The 24,225-nt window shown below is 42.4% G+C and overlaps 1 protein-coding gene across 10 annotated transcripts in view; it reads left to right on the top strand.

Annotated features, from left to right (window-relative positions):
- Utrn (utrophin) overlaps positions 1-24,225 on the top strand; it is a 493,014-nt gene that overhangs the window by 131,015 nt on the left and 337,774 nt on the right. For all 10 annotated transcript variants that reach the window (XM_076926858.1, XM_076926860.1, XM_076926859.1 and 7 more), the window contains 10 exons: positions 4,801-5,004; positions 6,121-6,302; positions 7,407-7,557; positions 8,881-9,000; positions 10,104-10,205; positions 13,420-13,527; positions 14,159-14,338; positions 15,693-15,862; positions 20,404-20,527; positions 22,183-22,270. In XM_076926858.1, coding sequence (XP_076782973.1) covers positions 4,801-5,004; positions 6,121-6,302; positions 7,407-7,557; positions 8,881-9,000; positions 10,104-10,205; positions 13,420-13,527; positions 14,159-14,338; positions 15,693-15,862; positions 20,404-20,527; positions 22,183-22,270 — 1,429 coding nt within the window. The remainder of the gene's footprint in view (positions 1-4,800; positions 5,005-6,120; positions 6,303-7,406; positions 7,558-8,880; positions 9,001-10,103; positions 10,206-13,419; positions 13,528-14,158; positions 14,339-15,692; positions 15,863-20,403; positions 20,528-22,182; positions 22,271-24,225) is intronic.

Raw genomic sequence — 24,225 nt, 5'->3', positions numbered from 1 at the left:
ACTTTCGGGTGCAAAAAATGTTGCGGCCCTCTCCATTCCTTGCTTGGCGGCCACTGTTTCCCTGCCCAAGCTGCCGCTCCGGTCTGCGAGTCAGAGTTCAGCAAGAGAGAGAGTGAGGACGGACTCGAAGAATGGAGACCAGACAGAGTGTGTTTCAATCCCGTTTATTCTTCAGTCTCTCTTCCTAGTCCAAGTCCCAAGTCTTGAGTTCCTAGTTCCTAGTTGTACTCCTCCTAGTTCCTAGTTGTATTCAAATTGTTCTCTTCCGAGTGTCTAAATGTCTACTCCTACTCCTAGTGTCTGAATCTCTGTTACTCCAAATTGTTCTCTAAGTTGTACTCTCTAAAGTGTCTGATTCTCTGATCTTTTATATGTCTCACTTCTAAGCCATGCCTCTAAATTACACCTTTAATCATGCCCTTAGGTCTTGTCTCTAAATCTGATCTCTAGGTCACACTCTTAAGTCACACACCTTTAATCTCACACACCTTTAATCTCACACACCCAAGGAAAGTCCTGGGTATCTAAAGCAAGATGTTATCAGAGTGTGCTCAGCTGTTGTAGGCTATTGTAATCCAAGTCTCATGTCAGGGTATATGGCTCAAGATGGCTGCAAAGCTGATAGCCACTTTCTGCTAAAGGTCAACCCCCAACACAGGGATTGGTGGGTTAGCTGAGCTCATGGGCCAGCCAGCCCAGCTGAGTCAAGGAACTCTAGGTTCAGTGAGAGACAGTGTCTCAGTGAAACAAGGTGGGGACCAATTGGAAAATACACTTGATATCAACATCTGGCTACTACATGTGTATGAGCACACACATTTACACACTACATAGATATTCACATAGAAGGAAAAAGAGGGGTGAGGAGAGTGTGTACCCTGAAACTTAAATGTCATCCTCTGGTACTTGGATGAAGTCAGTGACTTGGCCTCTTGTCCACTGTGGTTAATATGACCTCGCTGGTAAAGACAAAACACTCACTGGGTAGAAGGAGCGAATACTCACTCAGTAAGCTCATTTCTCTGTCATTATATAGATTTCCCTCCAGATGTGTTCTGACATTCTCACTTAGCAAATTTGTTTTTTTTTTTTTAAAAAACAGTTATTTCCAAATTATGCTAATAATCTTGAACATACTATCTTTTTTTCACCACCTCTATGAGATTTAGAGAGTTTACTTGTTCTTTTAGATTTTAGGTGGCATGTAATAACCATTTTATTTTTATCCATTTCAAAAAATATTCTTAGAAGAAGGAGAAAAATACCTTATTGATTAGGAAAAGGGGAGAGATGGGGTCTGATTGTGAATCCTGGTTTTTTGATCATAAAATAATGCAGAAGGATTCCCTTAACTTCTGCAAATTGTTCACACTGTTCTCTGGATACTATTCTGCTTTAACAATGTGTGTTGACTGGGTGATCAGACGGTGTTCTAGGCTGGCCTCTTGGTCTTGCCTCTTGCATTCAGAGTCACTTCTTCACTGGACTGATTTATTTTTGTTACAGAGATAAGACATTTCAATTCTTAGTGTCAAGGCTGTCCTCTCAAAAAGGAAAGGCTGCCAAGATGACTCAGTGGGTAAATGTGATTGTTCCAAAGCTTGATAGTTTGCTAGAATAGATTCCTAGAAGTCACAGAAAGGTGGAAGGGGAGAGTGAACTTTATAACTGTTCCCTAGCCTCCAAGTGTATGCATACACCCATACAGTGACATAGTGAGTGAGAGGACGAAGAAGTGGATTTTGCTTATTTTATGGTATTTAGATAAAACAATCACTTCTGTTTAGGATGCAGGGTGACATGGTAAGAATTTCAGAAACCACTTTCTGTTTGTCTACGACTAAGTGGTTTAATGCTCACTGGGTTGATTGTTTGCTTTTATTGGTAGCTTAGAGGTTAAGTTCCATTAATTTAGGGCATAAAATGTGGTCAACTCTCCTCATTGACTTGTCTTGCTGACCATTGTTCTCTGAGGAATTCGGACTGCCAGCCAGCCTCTTCTCTGGCTCCCCTTTCTCCCAACATGCAGAGCAGCATTGGGAAGTCCAATCCTGCATCTCTCTTTAAAAACATGGCAGTTGAAAATCTTCTGATTATTTCCATGTGGAGTCGGCTTCCCACCCCTCCTGGATGGATGTTGGTGCCTACACAGGTGACCTTTGGCTGATGCCTAACATTCCTAGTTTTACATGTTCTTACCATTGTCTAGACGTTTGCTTAAATCACCTTTTGAGTTTTCTTAGCACTGTGATTTCAGGCTTTTAGGTTGAGAATGTAGCTTATTTTCCTTCCTCTGCCTTGGCATCATTTGTGTTTTAATTAGCCAGTGTTTTTACTTATGATGACTGGTTTCTTTAACTCCCGTTACTCAGTTGAAAACATTCATTTGGTCTCTCCTGTAAAACAACGACTTCTGGGCTTCAACCCCAAGTTTTCATGTTAATGCTATAATTTGCAGTTGTAGTAGGCTTTTCTTCTTTCCTGATTCTTATGTGTCACGGCCCGAGCAAAATGTTGAGGGCTGGGCTGGCCCGAGTTTGGCGGCCACTGTATCCCGGCCCAAGCTGCCGCTCCAGTCTTCGAGTCGGGGTTCAGCAAGAGAGAGAGTGAGGATGGACTCAAAGAATGGAGACCAGACAGAGTGCGATTCAATCCCGTTTATTCTTCAGTCTCTCTTCCTAGTCCAAGTCCCAAGTCTAGCTGTACTCTCTAAAGAGTCTCCCTAAAGAGTATATTTCCTCTAAGTGTCTGATTCTCTCATCTCTCTTCTGTCTGCCTCTGCCTTTTATATGTCTCACTTCTAAGCCATGCCTCTAAGTTACACCTTTAATCATGCCCTTAGGTCTTGTCTCTAAATCTAATCTCTAAGTCACACTCTTAAGTCACACACCTTTAATCTCACACACCCAAGGGAAGATCCTGGGTATCTAAAGCAAGATGTTATCAGAGTGTGCTCAGCTGTTGTAGGCTATTGTAATCAAGTCTCATGTCAGGGTATATGGCTCAAGATGGCTGCAAAGCTGATAGCCGCTTTCTGCTAAAAGTCAGCTCCCAACACTTATGTATGTTGAATTCCATCTATGAAGTATCTTCTACCTATATGTTCTTTGAGCAAGTCTCTTTTTTTCCTTTACTTAAACAGAATTTTCTCATTAACTGATTAAGGTCTGTCTCCATGTACCCACACTGTCTTTCTTGCCCTCTCAGTATTTTTTGTGAACTATGTCAAGAATTTTAAATAGTGACTTAAGAACATTGAAAAGACAGTGAAGGATTTCAGGCAGGGTATCCTGTGGGTATAAACACATGAGAGAGATCATTCTTTCTGCTGTCTCAGAAACAGATTGGGAGATAGGGCTGTGGGTGCCAAGAGTTAGCAAGACATTGTGGTCCAGAGCAGAGACAGGGGTGGCTGTGGAAGTGGAAAGGTCTGGATGGATTTGAAATGAACTTTGAAGGTAGGACTAGCTTGCAGATTTAACATGGGAAATGAAAGAAAGAGTGGTTTATCCAAGTTTATCACCTAGGTTTCTGGCTAGGGTACTTAGGTACATGGACCCTGGTGGGGGGGGGGGTGGTGGTGGTGGCAAGTTTAGGGGTAAAACAAAGGAGTGTTTAAATGTGGGTATGGTTTGATAAATCTTAAAGATGCTGGAAGTTAGAAGAGAGTTTTCCTAGAAATAAAATATAGGATCTAGATTATTTTTTTAAATCAAATAGAAATAGATGATATCACTTGGTCAAAGTATATCAAAAGATAGGAGAAAGAGGTTCAGGAGGTTCACTGCTTGCAGGTCGGATGGGCAGGGCCACTGAACTGGGAAGGCAGCCACTGTGCTCTGTTCCTGGGATGAAGAGCTTGGGAAATCAGGATGGGTCGGCCCAGGCAAAGCCACCAAGAAGCTTATGGAAGAAACATGTGATGGCTGGCTCCTCTTGGTTCCGACATAGCTGTTATCAGAAAGACTTTAATTGAGTGGCTAATTGTATGGTTACTCTAAAAGCAAGTCTGGGAAAATGGATTTGCCAACTTTTCAATCATTTGGAGGCAAATGTTGAGACAGAGTGTTAAGACGTTAGTGGTAACGTGTGTGAGCATGGCTTTTACTTTTCTCTTCATTTATGTACATGTGGGATATTTCACACAAGTCTTGAAGGTTTGCTTTGACTGGAAACAAAAGAACAGTGGAGTCAGTAGGCTTGATTACAAGATTGTTAGGTTCATAAAGAGATGTTGATAATTTAGATAAAGATTGGCAGACATTTATTCTACAAGCCCTAATACTCAAATCACATCTCCCAAACAGAACAGCCTATAAGCTAAAGGGCTGTTGCTTCAAAATCCCATCTCTTTCACAGGTTGTATGTGCACTGCTGTTCAGTGTTTAATATGTGGTACTAAAATGCAGCGTCCTGATAATTCTAACCAGGGGTCAACGCAGAGTGTCAGGCTCTCCTTTTCTGTGAATTGCAACCATTGTTCAAGGGCCAGCATGTTTTCTGTCCTCCATCAAAATTCTCTATGTCTTGAAGTCAAATACTGGCATTTGGAGCTTTATTTTTGTCCAGTGACCAAGGTGGGATATGTTTCTCTTTCTGATTCCTCCAATGTGGAGCGTGTGTCTCTATTTTATATTTCTTGGGCTGTTAGTGCCCGTTGGTTAATTCCTGGCTTCATTTACTCAGCTCTTAAGAACTGGGTTGTCAGCTGATGGCATGGTCCCTGCCTTGGTTTTTCCAGACATTGCGCTCTTGGTGAGCACCTGTATCTTCATGCTTGCTGTGGGTTTGTTTCCACAGAGTGCAGTGCTGGCAGAGGAGGGCCAGAGTCCCCGAGCTGAGACCCCTAGCACTGTCACGGAGGTGGACACCGATTTGGACAGCTACCAGATAGCGCTGGAGGAAGTGCTGACGTGGCTGCTGTCTGCGGAGGACACATTCCAGGAGCAGGGTGACATTTCTGATGATGTTGAAGAAGTCAAAGAGCAGTTTGCTACCCATGAAGTAAATATCTGTAGCCGAGAGCCATATCTTTTCAGGGCAGGGCCTGATTTAGGGGTGGGGGCAGGTGGGGTGACTTCGCCATCCATCCGCTTGGTATTTACCGAATTTTGCTCTATAGAAAAGGCCCTGACGTGGTGCTTGAGGTATTTAAATGGGCTGTGTTAGAAGACCGGGGTGATCAACAGGTCACGGGAATCAGATGACTCCAGACACCATCTTGTGACATCTTGTGTATTGGTTAAAACTAATGATGAAATCAGGGTGGAGCACTGTTTCTTTTTGAAGTATCTAGCTGTAGTTGAAAATCAACATAGCCAACTGGTATCCCAACTCGTTAGGTTTCTCATGCTGCCCTAAAAGCCATTATTTTTATTTGTTTGATTAATCCAGTGTTACTGCGCAATTTTATGCAAGGGGAGCCACTTGTTTAAAGATAGAATCATGTTTTTTACTCTATGGGGAATTCTTTTCTTTTAAGTGGGTTCTTTTGTGTGTGTGTGTGTGTGTGTATGTTGGAGTGATGTTATTTGAGACTTAAAAGAATAGAAATGTCAATATTTCATTAGCACCTCATCTTTTTATTTTTTGCTATTTTTACATGTATTCCTAATTCCACCTTTATGATACATTAAAAACATAATCATCATTTACTTAAGAGATGGTTTAGCTGGTAAAGGTGCTTGCTGCAAACTTGATGACCCAAGGTCAGTCCCTGCAACTCACCTGGTGGAATGACAGATCCACCTCTTACGAGCCATCCTGTGATTCCCCATATGTGTTGCAATGCCAAGCATAGTATGTGCACATGCACGCTCACGCGCGTATACATTCACATGTGGATGGGAGTGCACACACATAAATAACAATTGTAAAACTTTTAAAATCAAGTATTATCATCTATAACATTGGTTTTTTTTAATCTAGTTTTCTTCTGAGTTATAGTTAATACCAATTTCTCCTTTCAGAGCTTAAATACCTTTCATGAAAGTCCCCTTTATCTTGCTTTCTACAGGTTACTTTCTCTGTGGCGTTGATGTTGAGGTTTTGCACTAGCGGTTTGTTCTTTTATGTTTTTGCTACAAGTGACTCACCGAGTGCCCAAATCTCCTTTGCTAGACTTTTATGATGGAGCTGACAGCGCACCAGAGCAGCGTGGGGAGTGTCCTGCAGGCTGGCAACCAACTGATGACACAAGGCACTCTGTCAGATGAGGAGGAGTTTGAAATTCAGGAACAGATGACCTTGCTGAACGCAAGATGGGAGGCGCTCCGGGTGGAGAGCATGGAGAGGCAGTCCCGGTGAGTGCGTCCCAAGGAACAAGAGCCTGACCCCCCAGATCACAGTGCATAGAGAAGCTCAGCCGCAGGCCTGTGAGGCTGTGAATAAGATCAGTACAGAGCAAGCCTTCTACTGTCCTAACACCATTCTGTGAGTCTCATCTCTGTTGAGGCCATAGGAGAAATTTGGAATGCGGAGGGTGGTGAGAGGGGAAATTATATTTTGCACGGGTGATATTGTAATTTTACATTTGTTGCAGTGATAAAATACCCTGACCAAAAAAAAAAAAAAAAAAAAAAAAAAGCAACTTAAAGGAGAAAGGGTTTATTTCAGCTAACAATTCCAGGTTTTCGTCTCATTTTGGGGACCTCACAAGGGTGGGAGCTTGAAGTCACATCACTGCCACAATCAGGAGCGAGAAGAATGACTGTATCCATACTTAGTGCTCAGCTGGGTTTCTTTACTTTGATACAGTCCAGGGCCCCAGGGAGTGGTGCTGCTCCATTTCAGACTAGCCTTCCTATATCAATTAGGCTAATCGATACAGTTTCCCACAGACATGGCCACAGGCCAACTTCATTTAGGCAGTCCCCCTATTGAGGCTGTCTTACCAGGTGATTCTGGCTTGTCCTGAGTTGACGGTTTCAACTTACCATCACAGATACCCGTTTCTTTGCAGTAGCGTTAAAATCAGCAAGGCATCGATGGGAGATGACCACAGGACAGTGTGCCACGGACCTACTGTTCAGTGGTCTGTGACAGTTTAAAGAGCAGTCTCATACCATGGTCTGTTTCACTTTCCAGGTTATGATTCTCGTTCCAGTGCTGTTTCCACCAATTTAATAAGCAGGAATTCCTGAGTGTGGAAACAATGATTCTGTTTTGAATACAGGGAGCTGTTATTTATATTCTCTGGATGCCTTTAATGAATTCCAGTTATGAAATAAAAACAGAGCTTCCCCCCCACCCCCACCCCCAGTTTCTACAGTGATAGACTCTCTGCTACTTGGATGGTTAGGGTAGGCAAGAATATATCTTCCTGATCCCAGTTTCCCTGGTGCTAGGAGTGGGTTCCCGTGCCAGGGAACAGACTGGAGGGAATGACTTTCTGTCCCCCTGGCCAGGCTGCATGATGCTCTAATGGAATTGCAGAAGAGACAGCTGCAGCAGCTGTCGGGCTGGCTGACCCTCACAGAAGAGCGCATTCAGAAGATGGAGAGCCTCCCACTGGGTGATGACCTGCCGTCCCTGCAAAAGCTGCTTGAAGAACATAGAGTAAATTTGCCTCTTGTCTCTCTTCTACTTCCTTGCCTATGAAGGCGGCGCTGAGCCGACCCGGAGCCTGAAGGCTTCTCTCGGTGTCGACTGGGGCTACTTCTTTCATGTTGCTTTTTCTTCAGGACGTGTTTGTTGGGAGGTGACATTTCTGAAAGGGACAGCTTTGCACACATGTCCACGTCTTTCTTCTGGAAGTGTATGACATTTGTCACATTTGGCAAGGGTGATTTGGGAACCGCAAGTACATGAGAACCTGAGCATGTGGGCCTTAATGCACAGTCTGGGTGGAAAAACAAACAGGAATACATATTTAACTAGGACATAGACCTAATCCTGTAAGAAAGCCTGTTACCTCTTTTCAGAAGAGCATGGAGGGATGAGTGAGGAACCAGCTTATGGTGGACAGTGTAATTTGGTCCTGAGATGAGTGGTTCAGTTTTCAAAGTAGAAGAAAGGAAAGGTAGAATCAGTGAAGTAACTAAATAGCTGATTACTAAAGCTTTAGGGTCTGTATTAAACACTACCCAAGAGGCATCTCACCACTCTATTGCTACTGTTTAAACCAATTGCTCTCTACAGATGTCTAATGACTGTTCTTTTCCTGTGGAAGAGGGAACTGAATGCGTCCATCTGTTCATTCTTAGTTGCTCTCTCGGGGAGCTAATCAGAATGGCTTCTATGAGTCATACAGTATTTTCCTCATCTTGCACCTTGTGCATTACAGAAAATGACCTCTGATTCTGTATGCTTCAACTCTGGGCTTCAGATTAATCAGGTCTACATTTCTGTCTTTTTTTTTTTTTTTTTTTTTTCAGTGTCTCATTGTGTGCCCCTGGCTGACTTGGAACTTGTTATGTAGACCAAGATGGCCTTGTACTCACGGCGATCCTCCTGCCTCTGCCCCTTGAGTGCTGGGATACCCACATATGGATATATTTTTATTTTAATTTCTAGAATAGACACAAATTTTTCCTTCTTGCCCTCCTTCTTCTTCCTTCCCTTCTTCTTCCTTCCCTTCTTCTTCCTTCCCTTCTTCTTCCTCCTCATCTTCTTTTGTTTCGGGGAAGAATTAGGACTGAAAATGGCACACACACGACACAGTTACAGTTGGTTTTGATGTTGCACTTTCGGACTCTGGTTCCTAATGAAATGTAAGGCTGTGTTCAGGCTTCTTTCTTTAGTGTAGCACTTAGGATAATGATTGGGAATGGCAATACATTGCCTCATTAGGTTCCTTAATTACTATTGACAAGAAGCAGACTTTAAATAGGTAAATTAGGAAGAGCAGATTTCATAGTTTATCTTTTCTCCCCCCTCTAGAGTTTGCAAAATGACCTTGAAGCTGAGCAGGTAAAGGTAAATTCCTTAACTCACATGGTGGTGATTGTGGATGAAAACAGCGGGGAGAGCGCCACAGCTGTTCTGGAAGATCAATTACAGGTACGACCTTGACAAACAGGATGCCTTGACGATCCTCTGTCTGGTCAAGGTCCATGGACTTGCTCCTCCTGTCCATCCTTGTTTGTACAGCAGGGTATAAAAAAGTAGACGACTTTAATCATCTTTTTGTTACTGTAATGAAGGTCTTGAGGCAGGCTACTTGATAGAGAACAAAGTTTACTTAGCTCACAGTTTTGGAGGCCAGCAGTTCAGACAGCCTGACACATGGTCTACCTTGGCTATATCCAATAGCACTGGAGTGTGTATATGTATATATAGTGTCTCTGCCTTTATTTACTAATACATTAGGATTTATCCTGATGGAACTACCTTCATGCTCTGATTTAATCTACTAAAAACAACAACAATCTCCCCAAAACAAAAACAAAACATAAAATCCCCACCCAAACCAGAAACAAATCTCATCCTCAAGCTAAAGTCCCACCTTCTTGATAACCATTCATGCAAATCTTTTTGAGTTAAATTTCTGTTTGAATTCATGGTGAGGTTGGGTGGGGTGGAGGTAGAGTGCAAAGCATGACACCTGTTTTTGATTGTACTTATCCGTTGGGCCTCCCCATTTTGTGGTTCCAGGCTTAGCTCGGTATTCCTTGCTTCATGTGAGCCCTTTCGGGGAAGGCATGAGACTGTTATTCTGCTCCCTTGTGCATAATGTTAACAAGATTTAAAAGAACAGGAACTCATTCAAGTGATTCCCAGGCTTTCCTGGGCACTGTCTCGTGAAGAATTGTTGAAGGCAACCATAGCCTGGAAAGTTTAAAGGAGAGAAAGTAAATATGTAGATTTCTGTTGTAGCAGTGGTTGAAAACAAACAAACAAAACTCAACCCTCAGACATATATACCCAATTTGCAAATAAATGTGAAATGTTGCATTCCTATACAAACCTTATAGTGAAGTAGGAGCAGAAATTCTAATTGTTTTTTTCTCATCTCTGAGTAATTTAAATCTATCCTATGCAAGCTAATTTTTTTCTCATATATATATACTTAAAAGTATTTTTTTTTGGAAGTTGATTCTTGGGGAACTGAGGTAATTATGTCTCCTGGCTGGGCTGACAGGGGCTGCTTCTTCTTTCCCTAGAAACTGGGTGAGCGCTGGACAGCTGTATGCCGTTGGACTGAAGAGCGTTGGAACAGGTTGCAAGAAATCAATATTCTGTGGCAGGAATTATTGGAAGAACAGGTATGAAATGCATCTACCGTTTATCAAGGACAAATCAGAGGGACATGGAGCACATTAGTACACTATAGCTGTTTAATATGGCTGCAGTCTTCTATAGTGAGAATTCTAGAATTTTGGCTTCTTTAAAAAACACAGAAATATTATAAGAATATGTTTTCATCCCAGATCCCCGCCACCCCCACCCCAATAGCTGATTGTGATTTGCCTCGTGCTCTGGTGGGGGCATGATTTTGCCAGATGCAGATAGTTTCTACAGTTGTGTGACCTTTGAAATTTTGGGGACATTTCAGAGGGTATATAAATCCTAGGTCCCAAGGCCCTAGGCCAAAGACTCTTAGTATACTCTTAGTTATACTCTTCCCTTCATGGGAAGGCCTTATTTTAAAAATAACTTATGGAATTTAGAAATAGTTTATTGGTTTGCAAATAACTTTAAAAATTAAAAAAATATATTTAAAAACCAAGGGAAAACAAGTAATTTGACCATTTCTATCACTTTAAGCTTTATACCACTGTGTATGCATTATTGACTGCTGTTTAGTTAATTCATTGATTATTTTGCTTGGTTACATATTTTTAGTTTACTTTATTTATTCTGTCCTCACACTCACTGAGTAGCTAAGGATGGCCTTGAGCTCCTGATTCTTCTGTCTCCAGCTTGTAAATACGATGGCATCTTCCCTGATTCCTGTGGAGCTGGAGAGGTGAAGCCAGGGCCTTCCTGGACATGGTAGCCATGCACTCTACCAACCGAGCAATATTTTCAGTCCCTTATTCGTTATTTTGAAATTCAGGTTTCTATTACTATTATATCCATTTCTGCAGCTTATTCATTAAGATCATGGTATGAGGCTCCATGGTAATAATAATTTGATGTCTGTTCATTATTTATAATGTTAGTGCTTAGGTCTATTGCTGTCTTGACTTACTTTTCATGGTTTAATTACTCCTGGGTTTTTGTTGCCTGATCTGTTTTAATGTATACCAGCACAATTCCCAGCATACACTTTGTGCTCAGTAAATAAAGGGTACAGGAATATCCTCCATATACTATGAACATTACATTATAATCTTCATCTTAACTTTTAACCATCGTACAGGCTGAAACTAATGAGAAAATACTTCCTAGCGTTGCCTTTGAATAAACATTCAGTTGCACTGTGGTGCAAAGCTGTCTGGGTAGCTTTTCTCTTGGTTTGGTGGATCTTTGCTCACCATTTAGCTTTACACAAAAGTTATCAAAACAGAATACAAAGAAGGAAAAACTTTCTCCCCAGTGCCAAATAGTTTGCAGCCTAGAAAAGAAGCAGACGCAGGGTTCCCACAGTGTCCATCTTGACTGTTGAACTTCCATCCAGAAAAAGCAGCTCTGTTCTCTGCATGGGATCAGGAACCAGATGGGTGAGATCCTGTGGCTTAGCAGAGGTGGAGGCAGATAGTTCATTTTAATTACTATGTTACAAAATTTGTCCAAACCTAAATGATTAATCAACATGGTGGCCAATGATCTTCCTCCTCCTTCTCTTTAAGTTAGGGATTACATAATAGGTATGTGGGTGTGACTCAGTTGGTAGAGTGCTTGCCTGGTGTACATGAAGCTTTGTGTTAAACCGTCAGTAACTCATAAAGCGGGTGTTTTAAATAGGCCCTCTATCCATTATTATCTGCTGTTAGGACATTTTAACTCCCTTTCTTCATTTGTCTTTTATTTTTCTAATCTTCATTTCTTTCATTTTTGGGGAGTTGTGGTGGTAGACTACAGAGGTAAGGAACAGCTTGTAAATAAACTAGTTAATGACACAACTGAGAGAGAATTCTTCCCATCGTAAGTCCAGAACTAACCCTTAAGTCTATGAAAAGCGTTGTTGTGATACACACTACTTTGGGCACTGTCTTAAGGGCATCTCACTCCATCTCTCAACATCCTCCAGAGAATACATACTTTTGGCTGTGAGTTTTCGATGTTTTTGTTGTTGGCCTTGTGCCATCTTCCTCCTCCTTCCTTTAATGTAATTGCTTTTGAACTTGGACCATTTGCATACTTTCCCCTCCTGGCACTGTGGACAGACTGTTGATTTAGGGGTAGGAGTTTATGACCCAGCTTAGTCATTTAGTAGCTAACTGACCTCAAACATGTAACTTGACTTCTGTCTCCTCTGAAATGAGCAGTAAGGACAAGAAAATCTCTGAGCTTCTGTTGGATTAAAACCTAGAGTTCCAATATGACTTTTTTTTTTTTTTTTAAAGCTCAGCATAACTGGATTTTCTATCTTTTAAGTATCCACCTTCTTGACATCTAGGGTTAGTTGCTATATGGGATAAATTTCTCCTACTGTAATAAAATCCCTAGCCAGGTTTGGTGTCACATGCTCATGGGCCCTTGGTGCTCAGGAGATGGAGACAAGAGGATTGCAAGTTCAAAGCCAGCTTGTTATATTAGCAAGACCCCATCCCCCACCCCCCAGTGGCTGAGTGATGTAAGGCTTATTTATATACTTTTATGACTATATTCTATTAATTATTGAAGCTAATAGCTCCACCATTGAGTTACACCCATAATCCATCCTTCCTTCCTTCCTTCCTTCCTTCCTTCCTTCCTTCCTTCCTTCCTTCCTTCCTTCCTTCCTTCCTTCATTGCTTCATTCAGTGTTTTAGAGAACTAAAATTTGGTGGGAACATCCAAGAGCATGGTGCTAACTCTGGTGAGGAACCCTTGCCTGTCACATCACAATACTTAGCATCGCAATGGGAGTATACACCAAAGGGAGAGGTCAAGTGGTGACACAGGAAGCCAGAGGTCAGGAAGGGGTCAGCCTTGCTCTTTTGTAACAGTGGTTCACAGGAACTTATGGAGGCCCCAGAAGAACAGCATCTCTCTCTTCTAAGGACAGCAACATCCACTGCCTTCTCCTCGCTTCTACATCTTACAGATTCCGGCATCTTGCCTGCCACACTGGAGACCATGCTCTTCCCACACAGGAGCCCTTTGAGGACACACTAAACCCTATCGATACCATAGTTTAGAACTAATAAGTGGTTAATCTGTTGTAAGTTGTAGGCTAATGTTTTTGCCAGTCCTTGAACTTAGATATTTGAGGTTCTTATTGTCTCTAAAGAAATGTGACGGCACAAACATGAGTCAGATATTTGGTAACTGACTTGAATCTCCAGATGATTGACCATGTATCTTTCCAACTTTTGTTGTTACTCTTAGTGTCTGTTGGATGCTTGGCTCACTGAAAAGGAAGAGGCTTTGAATAAAGTCCAAACCAGCAACTTTAAAGACCAGAAGGAACTAGGTGTCAGTGTACGGCGTCTGGCTGTAAGTGTGTCTCTATCGGCAGCTGTTTTAAGCCTGTGGTGTTTACTGCTTTATAACTAAGGGTTAATATAATTGAGTGAATTCAGATTACAACTCATTTTCTATTACTACATTATTGTCAGCCATGGAACTGAACCGAGAGCCTTTTATTATAGCATAGAGAATGGCAGAACATGATGTCAGTTGGATCACAAATTTACCTGCTTAAACTTCCTAAGGAAGACAAACCTTGAGAAGAGAGTTGTTTGTGAAAGTTAGTTCCTGATTCTTCCTTCCAGTCCCATGTTCCCAGAAATAAGACTCAGAATCAAAATATATTTATAGATACCTTGGCCATATAGCTAGTCTCTTCTCTGACTAAACCACAACTTAGAATAACCCATTTATTTTAATCTACATTCAGCCATATGGCTGGTTACCTATGCTCAGGTTCCATACTTCTGTCTCCTCACATCCTCTCAGGGTGAAGCTCCTACCTGGCTCTATTCCAGAATTCCTTTCTCCTCCCAGGTGTCCCACCTCCTTTTTCCTGTCTAAGCCATAGAACATCAGATTTATTATTGACAGGTGCCACATCCATACAGACATAAGGTATTTTCTACGGTTGTCTGATAAATGTTTGACATTCTAGATTTTGAAGGAAGACATGGAAATGAAGAGGCAGACTCTGGACCAACTGAGTGAAATTGGCCAGGACTTGGGCCAATTACTCAATATTCCCAAGGCATCTAAGAAGATGAACAGTGACTCTGAGGAACTGACACAGAGATGGGATTCTTTGGTTCAGAGACTAGAAGACTCTTCTAATCAGGTACCTTTTGATTTGGGTAGTATATTATACCATGAAAGCAGTTGTAAGTGTTCAGGAACAAACAAATACAGGCTGATATCTAAAGTGTGTTTTTTTAATTGACAATAAGAGAGAATTAGGCATCGGTACAACGTGGCTGAATAGGGAAGCATTAGGATAAACAGAAAAAGCCAGTCCTGCACAATGTTTCTGTATTATGAAATGTGCAGGACAGGTAGCGTCTGGCAGAATGGAAGGAGCTTAGTGGCCTCCAGTGGTGGAGACTAGGGAATGGGATGCTGTGGACAGATATCTAGGTTCTATTTGGGGTGATTAAGTTGTCTTGAAGTGTAAGGCCAGTGAGAAGACAAGACAGACCTGGGTATGGGCTATTCAATGATAGTATAAGCTTTTTATTCAGGAGAAAAGCCTGCCGAGTGGGCCTCTAGTCTGGGAATGAGAGCCCACTGTCTACTTATAGGCTAGGATAGTTAGTTACAGGGGAAAAGGGGGTTGAATTCGGGAAAGACACTAAAATGTTTTCTTTTGTCCTATGTTAAGAAAAGGTAAATGGTAACATAGAAAATGTCAACCAGTATCTCTTTTGGGCAGCCGTCACTGCAGCTTCATGGTGTGGCCAGGGCAAGAATCTACAGAAACAATCAACCATGATTTTAGAAACAAGATTACTTTGGGAGTTGTCATTATTCAAGCAGAATGGAGGAATATTACAAGATGGGATAGCCATAGTTAACACGGAGCTAAAATCTATAGCCAGTTACATACCAATAGCCTCTGAAGGGGACTTTCCCCTTTGCTTTTGTGTAGTTCTGGCTGGTCTCAAACCTCTAACCCCTACCTCTCCTACCAAGTGCTGGGATGACAGGGGTGTGCTATGCTTTATAAAGCGGTATAATTGCAGTGGGGATACCTTGGCAGACCCATGCTGAGGTGTCTCCCTGAGGAGTCATGCTGTGCAGCAGACCTAGTATAAAGAAGGGAAGAGAGTAGGAACCTGGAGAAGTGGGAAACAGAAGTGTGAGGGGAGAAAAGGGGGGGTGGAGAAGGACAGAAAGAGAGAAAGAGAAGAAGAGAGGCCGGCCATGAATAGGTGGGAATAGAGATAGAAAGAAGATGGGGAGCTACTAGGGTAGCAGTCCCTCTTTATATGCCAGGCTTGCACCTGGTGGGCTTTGATGCAAGCTGTTGCTATGTAGCTGCTGGGCAGGGCCTAGCAAATTGTCTGTAAGTCAGCTGTGTGGCACCATGCATGGCTTGAACTGTATATTTTCATAGGGAGAAATTTTTTTTGTGTGAATAACTCTCAGCAATGGGCCTTTATTTAAGACCTAAGCTGGCGTGACTTTTCTTTCAGGTGACTCAGGCTGTAGCAAAGCTCGGCATGTCCCAGATTCCTCAGAAGGATCTTTTGGAGACCGTTCATGTCAGAGAACAAGGAATGACAAAAAAGCCTAAGCAGGAACTGCCTCCGCCTCCCCCACCAAAGAAGAGACAGATCCACGTGGATGTGGAGGCCAAGAAAAAGTGAGAGACATCCCAAAGTCAGGCCTGCGTGTAACTCGCACTAATCACTAATCAAATGCGAATTTAGACATGCTCGTTATTATGTAAATTCAGTCCTGAGCTCATTTACTGGCCTTGAGTCTCTGGAAGATGGTGCCTCACAGGAGCTAAGCATCTAAATTACCCCCGAGGGACTTTATTCATCCTCTGTTAAATTTAGAGACTGGTGTGGAGTAACCCTTCTGTTCTCAATCCCCATGGTTTCCTTGAGAAGGATTGTTTGGGGGTTGGCTCCTGCTTTCTTTCATAAACCCTGACAGTTTGGCTTTGGATAAATTCCTTATTGTTTGTGAATCTCTTTCCTCTGCTCACCATTACAATGGCAGTTCAGGAAGATAATGCATTTTGCTCGTTCTCTCCCTCTTTCTCCCTCTCCCTCTCCCCTCCCCTTCTCTCCTCCCCTCCCTCCCCCCTTTCCTCTTTATTCTTCCTCCTATCCATGTATTCAGGTTTTCTTTGATAATTCCTTTATCAGGTTTTTAAATAGATGCTTTCTGTTTAGCTGAAAGACCTCTCTTGAGTTAAAATGTCTCTTTTGTCTAACTGATTCAAAAGAAAACTGGAGATTGTTAGAAGAACGAGATTTCAGCTGCATTCATTTGGGCCTTTGCTATCTCAGAGCCTTTAAAACAGAAGTTCTCAACCTGTGGGTCTCGACTTCTTTAGGGGTCGTATCAGACACCTTGCATATCAGATATTTACATTAATATCTGTAACAGTGGCAAACTTACAACTTACAACTTACAACTACGAAGAAGCAAAGAAATAATTTTATTGTTGGAGGTGACGCCACGTGAGGGACTGTATTAAAAGATCGCAACATTAGGAAGGTTGAGAACTGCTGCTTTAAAATGTGTGTTCCAGGTACTGGATCTTATACACCTGGTCACAGTGAGCCTTCAGCTTAGCCTCAAGCTTGCTCTCAGACACCCTCTTGCAGTGAGATCCCAGGGCTCAGGGACATTAGTTAGTAGGAGCCTGAGTAAAAAGATAGCATAGCTTTTATTAGAGGAATCAGGATTCGGACTGTATCAGATGACTTTCTTTTTGACCCGAAGCCTGTTTTCTGTCTTTTAACGATGCCTCATGCAGGACTAGCACACCCACAGTTGTGAGTAGCAGCCTTTACTTTGGCCAAAGCGGCAGGCAGGGAGGGAGAGACTGTTGATGTTAATATTAGCAGCAATCTTCCATTTCCTGAGCCCTTGTTAGCTGCCAGGCGCATCTGGCAGTGTGTGTCTCCAGGGCTGGGTTTGGAATAGACAGGGTGAATCGTGGTAGGAGGTTAATTTAAACTTGCCTGGAGTGAATAACGAGCCTTCCACTGCAAGAGACAAAACCCTGTGACCGAGGTGACGTCAACAACTCATTATTGTGTCTTATCACAAAAAAAGTCCAGAACTGGTCCAGTTGTGCTGAGAGGATGGACTCAGGCAGACTTCACACTGTAGTCCCTGGTATAGTTGGCTTGGTGGCTTTCCCTCTCGGTGCTTTGTCTTCTCAGCAAATTGGCTATCTGATGTCCCTGGCCAGGTTTTTGTCCCTTGCTTGTTCAAGTGCATAAACAGGCAGCAGTGGTCCTGGAGGTCCAGATGAACCGTGTCATGTGTCCCTCGCCATCCCTAGTCTATGCAGTCTGTAGAAAAGTATAGAGAAGGGGGGTTGTGAGCCATGAGTCATGACCTTCAAGAGTCGATTGATGCATTACTGAATTAACTCCGAGGCAGAGGCCTGAGTGCATGCAGTTCACGGTAGCAGAAATCTCATTTGTAGTTTTTGTTATGTCCCAGGCTTGCCTCAGAATGTCCTGTGTGTTGTCTTTGTAGAGCCCAGGCATGCTTTTCTGCACAGTACCAGAGTCTGATGAATGCCCACTGGGATTTCCAGTTTCTTATTCCTAGAAGATGGAACTGGACAGGGATGCTTAGGTAACATTAGAAGCAGATAGTTTCTTAAGAAATGGTGTGCACACCCTAGAAGGCCATGGGCCAGAGCAGGGAGCAAGGCTGGAAGCCCAAGCTCTTAGCTCCAGGTGGGTGTTTTTTTTTTTTACCTTTCATGGGTCCTGGGTATACCAGAACATCCTCTGTGTGCATTGCTGGCTTTTCTGCATGCATGTATTATCCACTTCCTGTTACACTTGTCTGGGGAGGCTTCCAACTGGTTTTTCTCCTGTGCAAATCTCTCAGTCTTCATGCAGTTCCCTTTTCCCTTCTTCACGATCCCACAGGAATGTTTGAGGTTAGCTCTCACATTCATTTCTGTAGTCCTAAGATGAGCAGGCTCTCCTTGGCTATTCATGGTGTGACATAATTTTCAGACCCTTTCGTGTATTCAGTCTGCTGTAAAAATGGTCATGAACTTGTTTTGGACTGAACAAACAACTGAGAGCCTAAATTACCACTTATTCTTGGTAGTCAATTTTATTTTGTTTTCTTTATGGATTTTTTTTTATTTTTAAATCTGTTCAGGACAGGCATTTCCAACTATCTGGTTATCTTGTACTGGGGTCAATGTGTCTTGCTCATTTTAAGGGGACAGACTGATGACATCTTGATTCTGGTTACTTAGCTAGAGCATCACATGTGCTCTTAGGTTCAAGGAAAATTTATCGACCCTCAGATTTCTGAAATAAAAGGGGTTTAATGAGTGTCTCAGGGACAAATTCTGAAGCCTACGAAAGTAAAAGGGTTCAGTTGATGGAAATGGGACCTTGGGAACGAAAAGCCCAAAACCTGCATGTGTGTTTGTGTGTGTGTATGTGTGTGTATGTGTGCTCTCACGAGCACATGTGTGCCCGTGTGTGTTTGTGTGAGCCTCAGGAATTTGGCTGTCTCTGCCTCCGCAGCTCTGGGATTTATAGGCATGCCACCCAGCAAGGCTTTTCAAATGCAGGTTCTGGAACTCTAAGTCAGCTCTTGCAGGGCAAGCACTTTAGCTCCCGAGCCATCCATCTCTGCAGTCCTCAAAGCATTTTGTTATAGGGAAGATTAGCGAAGGAAGTTTCAGTTGTGCACGTTGTGTTTCCCTGGCTGTAGTTAGAGGTGAGCCTTCAAGCCACTGAAGGCTTTGTGGTAAGTGGGTGCACAGTCTGTAAGAAGCATTGCTGCTTCTTGCTCAGTAGTCTGGAACATTTATATATTAACAGGTGGTGGTGCCTGCGGTTCAGCTGCCACAGATATCGAGTCAGTTTTAACTTGCTCTCAGGAATGTGGAGCTATCATGTTAGTTCTAGCTGGTAATTATTAATTGAGTAATTCCCTTAACCCTTGCTTCCTCTGATTTAGATTTGAGATGTTGTAGACATGCGTTTTAAATCACACATTACACAGAAAACTTACTCAGAATCTACTAGAAACACATTAAGGGATGCTGACCCTCAAATACATCTTCTCTTGCTTATGATACTGATTCGTGTCAGGGTAAGGGGGCAGCCACATGGACTGTCTCTGTTTCAATAGCTCTTGCTTCATTTATTAGTGTGGGGGTCCATTATTCAAAAACCCTCGTGAGCTCAATTGCTTCCACTCACAGGAATAATCAAAAGTACCTTCAGAGAAAGTTGTGAGGATTCTGTGTGTCAGTGATAGACATGGAAGGTTTAGCTAAGGGTCTGGTGTCTGGTCACCTTCCAGAAAACTGTGGTTTTCACCTGCCATAGGCTCTCACGTCCAAGCTGCCCACGCTTCCTTCTCCCATTACCACCCCTTGAGTTCCTCTTGGTTTCTACCTATGGCGGACTTTTCTGTGTAGTCCTTGGTTCTGGCCCCACATTGACTAGGACACTATGAACAGACTCTTATTAGCTCTGTGCTTAGCACAGCTGATGATTGCTTTTTCTTTAAGTCCATCATCTCTCACTCAGAGCCTTCCAGTAACTGGCCCCTGTGACTCTTGGCCACATCATTAATTAGCCTTCCCTCACTGCACTCAACTGTACCAGACACACCTATTTGTAGCTTGCAAAATATGGCCTCCATTCCTTTGCTTTTCTTTTGCAAGGAGAGCTGTTAAGCAGAGCCATGTGTATGCCCTGAAACCATCCTTTCCGTGGATGGATTAGGAGTCATTCCTCAGAAGTCCTGGAATTAATGCCTAGCAAATACTTTTGTTATTACCTGTCACTTTCAATTGCTTCCTGGTGACTTGAAGCTCCTGAAAGGCTCAGCTAGGTCTAGTTATCTATGTATTGAGCAACAGAAGAAATTTTATAAATGTTTGTGCTTGTTCCTTTTCTGTTATCTAACTAAATCTGTTTTATTTTGTTGTTTACAATAGCTTATAAAAATGCAAATGATTCTCAATTAAGTTAAAAAAAAGTTAATTGTTTTATTAACCCTATAATGTTTTCACTCAATTGTGAAAGTATTATGGGTGATTGCTCTATTTTGGGGCATTGTTTGAATATTCTTGCCTGGTGGGCATTCAGGTTGTTCTTTATTGGGCCAAGGCGACAGTGGAAGCTAACCAGTGACAGAGGAAAATGTCTCCATCTCGCCCAGGTTTGATGCTGTAAGTACAGAGCTGCTGAACTGGATTTTGAAATCAAAGACTGCCATTCAGAACACAGAAATGAAAGAGTATAAGAAGTTGCAGGAAACCTCGGGAATGAAGAAGAAATTGAAGGTAAAATAGACAACGAATATGCCAGAAAGGAAAATAACTCATCAGGCTAGTTTTACTATTGGCATAGAGATGCACCAGGGTCCAGAAGCTTCTGCGAAATCCATGTCGCCACAGATGGCTTTTAGAGCATCACAGTGAACATCAGATCACCGAATGTAGGAGAAATTCAAAATTTTCCCTTTTTCTCCTTAACTATTGAGTTGTATATACAGTCATCATTATTGCCTTTTACGTGGGTTTAAATGTATACAGTCTGTACATAGTTACTTAGGACTTTGTACTGTTCCAGAGATAGTCTGCCTTTTTATCCAACAAAGCATTTGGTGTATTAAAATTTCCTCAAAATATTTCCCTTAAACAAGACAGCTATTAAAAGAAAGGTACAGTTGGTCATTGGACTTACGGAATTGCTTAACTACATTGAAAATATTGGGAAAAAAAGTTTCTGGAGAGTTGTTGAAAGCAAAACTTGGATTTACTGCGCCCCAAACATCACAGAGAGTTTGTATGAATAAAGTGTGCACACATTTCTGCTATCTACCATTGCCCAGCTGTTTCATCTCAGTCTCTTTAGCAGTCTCCTTAAAGAATTGCCACCTTCTGTCTTGTTCCTGTACCACGTGTTGAGTCCCAGGATGATTGTACCTGAGCTAAGGACATACATACCCTTGTCACTTTCCTCAGTCAAGTACAGCATGGCCTCCGCTTAGTGTACATTACATGTTGTTGGGGATTTAAAGCAAACTAGAGGTGACTTTAGCTTACAAGAGCATAGACACAGGCTACATGGAAGTAGTATACTGTTTTACAGGAAGCCCTTGAACAGTTTCAGAGTTTAGTGTCCGGCAATTCTCCACAGATACTGAGGGCCACTGTGTTATGATAAAGGACCACTTCTCAAACCAAAACCATTTTTGTTTGGATTCTAAAGCATGCTAATATTATTTTAACATTGAATGTGAAGTTCTGTGTTCAGGCTTGAGTCAGATATAGAGCCTGGACCAACAATGATGCCAGCAGATAATACTGAGACTCAGAATCATTCTCTTCTTCTCTGGCTTTTCCCTGGTGAGCTCTGTCACAGCCATGTTGGGTTCCTTTGACCCAAACCATTATTTTGTTTTCTTCTTCTTCTACCCCCAGTACCATTTTTTGTTTCGTTTGAGTCAAAGTCTCACTATGTAGCCTTAACTAGCCTATAACTTGCTCTGTAGAGCAGGCTGGCCTTGAAACTTACCGTGATCCTTTTCCTCTGAGCTGAGGTTAAAGGTGTGTACCCAAACCTTTATTCTTATGGTATGAAATAAACTATCTTCACAAACGGATAGCTTAGACCCAAAATGCTAAATTTAATGATTTCCCCCATGATAATGAACTCATAATTACAGAATATATAATCTCTTTCTCTCTAAAAGAATCTAAAGTTTATAGTCACTGTTGGCAGTTTTGAAATTTTCTTTTTCAGACTTACTAATTCTCAGAGTGCTAGAGAGTGGCCAGGAATTATGTGGTTTTTTATTATAGTACTTTGTAGATAAACTTTGAAATACCTAAAGAAAAGTTGAGAGGGCACTAAATGTGAGGTTTTTAAAATAGCATCAGCATTGCATTGAGAGGGGAAGCTTTCAGTGTTTTCTATTTGGTCTTTCTTTCAGGGATTAGAAAAAGAACAGAAGGAAAAGATTCCCCGGCTGGATGAACTGAATCAAACTGGACAAATCCTTCAGGAGCAAATGGGAAAAGGTGAATCCCTGCAGGGTTTGTTTGTTTGTTTTTTGTTTTTTTTCTCTCTCAGATTATTTTAGATGGTCACACTTAATATTTGCAGTTTAACACATAAATAAAAAAATTTAATAGAAAAAGCTAAAAAAAGATCTGGTTTTCAGTTTTTTCAAGGCAGCAGAATCTTTTAAAAAGTGAAATCTTATATTGAAGCTTTTTATTAAAAACAGATAAAATCAAAGTTGTTTCTGCTCCCATATGGGGGTCAGAAAACTAGAAACTTTGAAAACCTCCACAGAGCAATTAAAATCCAACAGTGCACAAGATTGTAAAACCTCACCTTTGGGGTTACATATTCTGAATATTTCTTATACATGATGGCACTGAGGGAAATCTTTATGCTGGCAATGTCTTAGATATGAAGTCGCCTTAAGGTAAGAATATTCTGGTTTCATTCTGTTACTGTGACAACCACCATGACCCAGAGCTTAGAGATCCCAATCCATCATTGAGGGAAGTCAGGGTGGGAACTCAGGCATCTGAAAGCAGAAATCATGGAGGATGCTGTTTGCTGGCTGCCTGGTCCCTACATCCTAGGACCACCTGCCTAAGGAATGGTGTTGCCCACAGTGGGCTGGACTGGTTTACATCTTTTAACGATCAAGACAATGCCTGCTATGTGATATAGACAATTCTTTAGCTGAGGATGTCAGATGATGCTAGGCCGTGTCAGATGGACAATAAAAGCTAACTAGGACACTTACTAATGTTTGAATTTTGGTCATTTTCAGAGGATAGCATTAATACACTCTAAAAACATTTTTCTTCTTAAATGCAAAGTTACTTGTACTTGAAAAATTTGCAAGCAGCCAAGACCCTCGCCCCTGACTAAAGCCTTACATAGACACAGAGAAACCTAAAATTAGTATTAGTTTTTGCTACGGCTGTTAGGTTTGGCATATAGTTATTTCTTTGGTGGAGTTGGACCGTTCTCCCTTCCCCCTTAGGAAAAGATGTGGCAGGCTGAGAACGTCAAAGGCCGGGGTGTGGGTTGCAGTCTAGTGAGGTTCACATGCTGCTTTAGGCCATGGTAGAACGTCAGAAACTGTAGGGGGCACATGGCAGCTGGTGCACATAGGCAGGAGGAAGTAGGGCTGGTCAGGCTGACTGCAGAACCTCCCTTCTTGAAAACTCCAGAAGGAGGACACCAAGAAGCACATTTCCTGTGCACCTGCTCCTTATTCTAAAAATACTTAGGTTGCCTGTCAGATGGCTGATGTCTTAGCTCCACCTGCACAGAAATCATGGAGAGGCAAGGGAAGGGCTAGTCTTCTCTAGGCAGCTATAGCATCTGTTCGCAGCAGCGTGTGGCCTCAGCAGGCAGGAACAACTTCAGGCAGTGCCCTCCGGTGTAACAGCTCTTGTGCTGGCTTCCCACAGTGGGACTCTTTTATAAGCATTCGAGTTATTGCATAGGCCTAGGAAAGTGGGGACTCTTCATCTCTAGAAAGTGGCTGGCTCTGTACCTTGTAAGTAGTGGACATAGCTGTGGGAATTCCTCAACCTTGGGCAATGGCCAATATTATAGCTTCTGTGCCCATGGTGGCTAAGACTCTTGGCTCTAAAGGCTTGGCAGCTTTCTGGATCTGTTCTGGGGACAGTTGCTGTAGTTTCTTCTTGGTCTCTCTCTCTGTGTTCAGCCGCACCCCTCCACCCTCTCCTGCCTTCAGTTTACTTCCATCTTCTCTCTTGCCTGTCTGTCCTCTCACACCACGCCCTTGCCGCGGTGGCTATGGATGCTTTGCTGCTGCTCAGGACCTGGCTACCTCTGCCTTTTTGCCACTGTCAATAGAGGCTCTGCCTATTTTGCAGCTGTGTATACAGCTGGCTCCTCTATCCCTTTTGCAACTTGGTCTGCTAATTGCGCCGGTCTGTCTTGTCTTCAGATGTCCAGCAGTCCACTTCCTTGCCTCTTT

This window comes from Arvicanthis niloticus, chromosome 28, assembly GCF_011762505.2.
Source record: "Arvicanthis niloticus isolate mArvNil1 chromosome 28, mArvNil1.pat.X, whole genome shotgun sequence".
Classification (NCBI taxonomy): domain Eukaryota; kingdom Metazoa; phylum Chordata; class Mammalia; order Rodentia; family Muridae; genus Arvicanthis; species Arvicanthis niloticus.
This window is presented reverse-complemented; position numbering and strand designations above follow the sequence as displayed.